General features: G+C 55.2%; 1 protein-coding gene across 1 annotated transcript; it reads left to right on the forward strand.

The window, feature by feature from the left end:
* Positions 1–3354: 3354 nt before the first annotated feature.
* On the forward strand, positions 3355–4701 carry LOC100898515 (protein snail homolog Sna). Its single transcript, XM_029112419.1, has 3 exons — positions 3355–3520; positions 3824–4144; positions 4205–4701. Exons 1-3 carry the CDS (start codon positions 3355–3357, stop codon positions 4699–4701), a joined length of 984 nt encoding a protein of 327 aa, XP_028968252.1.
* Positions 4702–4918: the final 217 nt, after the last annotated feature.

The raw sequence follows: 4918 nt of genomic DNA on the forward strand, positions 1-4918 counted from the left end.
TTTGCAGCCAGAGCCCTTGCAGAAGAGCCCCATCCGGCCTCGCTGTCAACGGTGAGGGGTCAGACGGATCAAAGAGACCCCTTCTCCGGGTCTCCGCAAAATTATCAACGCTCCGTCGAAGCCTCCAGAGGCGGAAGTCAACACGAATTAGTTCGTCTCCCGTCGAGGGCCCGAGCTTGTGCCCGCACGGTTTATGAGGGATTCGAATGGACTTTAAGGGGGGAAATATCGGGAAGTCTTCCCGGATGCCGAGCAGGAAGGATCGTCCCGGGATTCATCCAGTCCAGCTCGATAGATCGGGAGGAGTTCTACCCGAGAGCGCATGCGTCGCACCTTCAGACCCGGATAGCAATTACTCGTTCCGGTGTCGTTCAGATGTCCTTAAGGAAAAGGGACAGCCTGTTGATTCAGGCTCGTCGAGGGAGGAAAGGGATCCTAGAACAGATCTTCATATCGTCGACACGTCATTTTCAGGTCCCGTCCAGAGAGCACCGCGCGAGCGAGCGTGTTTGCTTGCCTGGGTTTCTCGCTGTTTCTCGTCGTCGTCGTCTCGATGTTTCGCCGAGGGAAGTGGCTGCTCAAATTAGCGGCATCTATCGACACATTGGTCGGACTGTTGCTTTTCCAGCTTCCTTCCAGTCGCCATAGTGGTCTTTTCCTGTTCAGCACCTGGTCTCCATGCGTCACTTGACGGTGGTGGCCCAGAGGGATCCAGAAACTGTTCCGAGGCTTGCTGTGTGAGCTGCGCGAGCTGCGTCCCGGTCTGTACGTCCGTCCGTCCTTTCCTTCGATCGCTCGTTCGTTGGCAACAACTGCTCCCGCTACTCGAAAGCCTCCGAGAGTAAGTGACACCGAATTTCTAGAAGGCCTCCTGTTTGTTTATCACAATCGACGGATCGAGTCTGTCCATCCATCCATCTATCCGGCCACCCGTCCGTCTGTAGGCCCGCCCGCCAGAACGACCGACCGACCGCTCGTCTGGGTGCATGTCTGGGGAATCGCACTTGAACCGCATAGCTCAAGAAGTGGATGGATCGCCTGGGTAGACGGATGAACGCGTCGGATCTTGATCGTTATTACGGTCGTTTCCGTCCGACGGCACACTCCAGCAGAGTATTCCCGCTCCAGGGCGGAGAGACACTCGCGAGCCACAGAAGGGATCACCGCCTCGCTCGGGTGGATGCATCCCGGGCTCGGAATCCTCTCTTCGCCCTGTGAGACCTTTCACGCGCGCATACTTCGTTCCGACGCAACACAATGCATGAATACGACGGCGAGGCGTAATCACGCTCTGGAATCGATCGAATTGATGTCGAAGATCAAATGACACCACCGGACCACACCGTGCGTCCCTCGAAACGGTCGAGAACCGATTTGCAAATGTCATCGGACAATGAGGCTGTTGTCGTGACAAAAAAGAAAAATACAATCCCCGCCGAACAATGTCGCTGACGATTCCTGTCGCGGTCTCGAAAGTTGTCAGAGCCGTCATGTCACTCGTTCGCTCGCGACCGCCGTCGTCGAGGATGTCGTGGGAGGTTAAATCACAAGGAGAACGGGGGAAGGAGAAGCGCTGCTGAAACGGTCCGGAGAAACTTGGAGAACTAGTGAATAGTCTCTGAGGCCTCCAGCGCACGTGCTGGCCGCCGACTACATGCAGTGTGAGTTGTGCAAGAGTTATGGTCGAGCACGTGGCGGCTCAGCAAGAGCTCTTCTTTTTTTCTCGGAGTGGCAAAACTTCTGTCGCGAGGGTCTCTCGATCTCAGATCTTCCTCTTTGTCATACGCTCGTACTAGAACGTAACACGTTCGTGGCTATTCGTTGACCGTTATCTGCGGCAGACATCTTCACGCCCCGTGCGTGTGGTCGCTCGCACTTCGGCTTCCCGGCCGGACCGCTTGCTCCCTGACAAATTAACTCGGTCAGATGCAATAATTCAGATTCTGTGAGTTCGGTTGAGACGTCGAATTTCTGATTTGACAAAGCGTTCTCGAGAGGTCGGATCCCGACACCGACCTTGGAGCCTCGGGCTAACCGACGTTCTGCTGAGTTTTTTGACTTTTTGACTCACTGAATTCAGTGCGGCTGGCGGAAGTTAATCAACGTCAGCCGTCTGGTGCGCATCGCATCCTGTCGCATCTCGGACGTACAAACTCACGTATTTCACCGTAAATACGTCCCCACGTGCGCGCCAATAGGACTCGGTCTCCTCCTCCGGAGCGACCCCCGTAATGGTTGAGAGTTCAACGGGCTCCGACATCGATTTCACGGTTTGTTCCGCTGACGTGGACGTTGTCGGTTCTTCTTCTCTCGCTTCTCCATTCCGCCGATTCATTGTACAGGTTTTGCGTTTAGTCCGTCAAAGCGACGGCGACGGCGGCCGTGTAACAACAGCTGGCGTCTCATCTAAAGAGCCGGAAAAAATTATGGTAGTCTCTCTGGAACCGGCTGACGCTTCCGAGAAGGAGAAAAGAACGATCCAGGGACTAATGACTCGCAACCGCCTAATTTACTCCCCTGGAACTCTTCTTGATGAATTTTCCCTCCAAGTACTGAATCGGCGGATCTCCGTTGGGAATTTCGCTTCCTGCTCCATTCGGAATCTTCATATCTCGAATTTCGACCACAGAGCGTCGCGTTCGGACTCCGGGAAAATTCCCCAAAATGAAGTTCTCAATCTCACCGAGAGAGATCGATGATGATGATAATAATTGTCCAAAGCCGATCATCGAGCCCGCACTAGATCGGGGTTGTATGAATGACTTGCAAAATCAATCGCTGAGACGATAGATAGGATGGTCGGTGCTCGGGATCGGACTTGCTCCTGGCTTGTGCCACAAAGCCTCCGAGCGACCGGGCCAGACGACAGCCAGCGGTGTGTAGTGCTTTCGCAGCAGCCGCACTATCAATTCATATCGTTCGCTCGTTCCCACAGATTGGAAGTCTCGTGACAGGATCCACTCGATGTCGTCCTTTTTCTCCCCCGTTGTCATCCTCAAGGCTAGTGGCGGAGACGGTCGACGGACGGTCCGACAGACAGACGGACGGACAGACAGACGGTCGGACAGAGGCATCGGCGACAGTGTTCTCCTCCCAATGCAAAGGATGCTTCTTCTTGAAGCTTCAGAAGCACGTGCCATCCACGCGCCGAGCCGCCACTCGATTGGTCGCGAGAGAAGGGGCGGAGCGCTCGCTGGGAAAGGACCCGGTCGTCGACTACGTAGCTCGGTCGGAGGGAACTACGGCTTAAGGACGACTAGTATAGGACCGCCACATAACTGTACTCGTCGTGTTCGGGTCTCTACGGCGATGCAGTGACACCGTCGCCGTCGTGGACGACAGAGAGAGACAGCGATGAGCTCGACGCTAAGCGGTGTGAAACGACCGTGGCTCGACGAGCCCGTTCGGACGGTTTCCAGTGATGGGCCCCAGTCCGAGGGTCCGGAAGACCTTTCCACAAACTCTGAGCGGAGTTCTTTTTCTGTGTCGCCTTCGCCGTCCGAAACCGCGACCGTGCCCGGTACGTTCGAGCAGAGAATCGCCGAGCAAATTATGCGGCCGCGGCTCGAGTCTCCGAAGTCGCAGAGTCCGACGCTGCTGGCGCAGAGAAGTCCGCACTCCGATTATCTGGAGCCGGTGCTCAGGTTCCGGAATCAGCTGAGAAAGTTCAGATCGGTGGTTGCAGGCTCGCCCGAAGCGGAGTCGGAGGAGGCTAGTTCGCCGGTGCCGTTGGAAGAGCAGCTCGACGCGGACGAACTCAAGTCGCGAGCTCGGTCGTGGAGCCGGCAGCACATTAAGAGAAACTCCCGTTGTCAATTTACAGAGATCCACTCGACGCCGTTCGACTTGTCCACCAAACGGCAAAGACTATCGTCAGTGTCAAGTGATGGTTCACCGACGTTTAGACTACCGCGTACGCCGCTGTCGCCGAAAACTACCCCGATGATTCCACCGATGATCGCGCCGCTGCTCGATCCCTGGAACCCGCTTCTGTATCCGCTCCCAGCGCTCTACTACAGTTCGCTTTGTGCCAATCTTTCCGCGCAGACGTTCCGACCGCAGATTCTCACCCACGAAAAGCCTCAGGACGCCGTGGTGCCGTCCTGGGAAACCGTCAGCAGCAACAACAACAACAACAGCATCAGTAATAGCCACATCAACAACGGCGGGAACTCGGTGGCTGTGAAGAAAGAGCCGGAGGAAGATGTGCGCTCGCCCACCGGCTCGAACCGTTTCACTTGTGACGACTGCCAGAAAAGTTACTCAACCTTCGCCGGGCTCAGCAAGCACAAGGAATTCCACTGCGTGAACTCGGCGAGCGGTCGCAAAGAGTTCTGCTGCAAGTACTGCTCCAAGTCGTACGTGTCCATGGGTGCTCTGAAAATGCACATCCGCACCCACACCCTGCCGTGCAAGTGCGACATCTGCGGGAAAGCCTTCTCGAGACCCTGGCTCCTTCAGGGTCACATAAGGACCCATACCGGAGAGAAGCCGTTCGAGTGCGAACATTGTCATCGAGCGTTCGCGGATCGTTCGAACCTCCGCGCCCATCTGCAAACGCACCAGGAAGTGAAGAAGTATTCTTGCGCACGCTGCTCCAAGACATTCAGCCGAATGTCGCTGCTGCAGAAACACCAGGACAGCATGTCATGCGTAGCGTCCCGGAGTGAGAGCAGCCTATCGTCGAGGTCGTCCAGTTGAGTTTTTCAGCGCTCGACAACCTGATGGATAGATGAATGAATGTATTTATTTATTGATTAACGATGATGTCCCACCGAAACTTCGTTATGTTTGCGGGTTTTTGGCAAACTGTTACGATCAGTAAATGAGAGAAGAAATTCTCAATGGAGGGAGAAGGTGGAGAAGGACGCAGTCAAACAATTCAATCACTTGTACAGATTGTTTCTAGTCATACTTT

This window comes from Galendromus occidentalis, unplaced genomic scaffold (assembly GCF_000255335.2).
Source record: "Galendromus occidentalis unplaced genomic scaffold, Mocc_1.1 scf7180000077500, whole genome shotgun sequence".
Taxonomy (NCBI): Eukaryota; Metazoa; Arthropoda; class Arachnida; order Mesostigmata; family Phytoseiidae; genus Galendromus; species Galendromus occidentalis.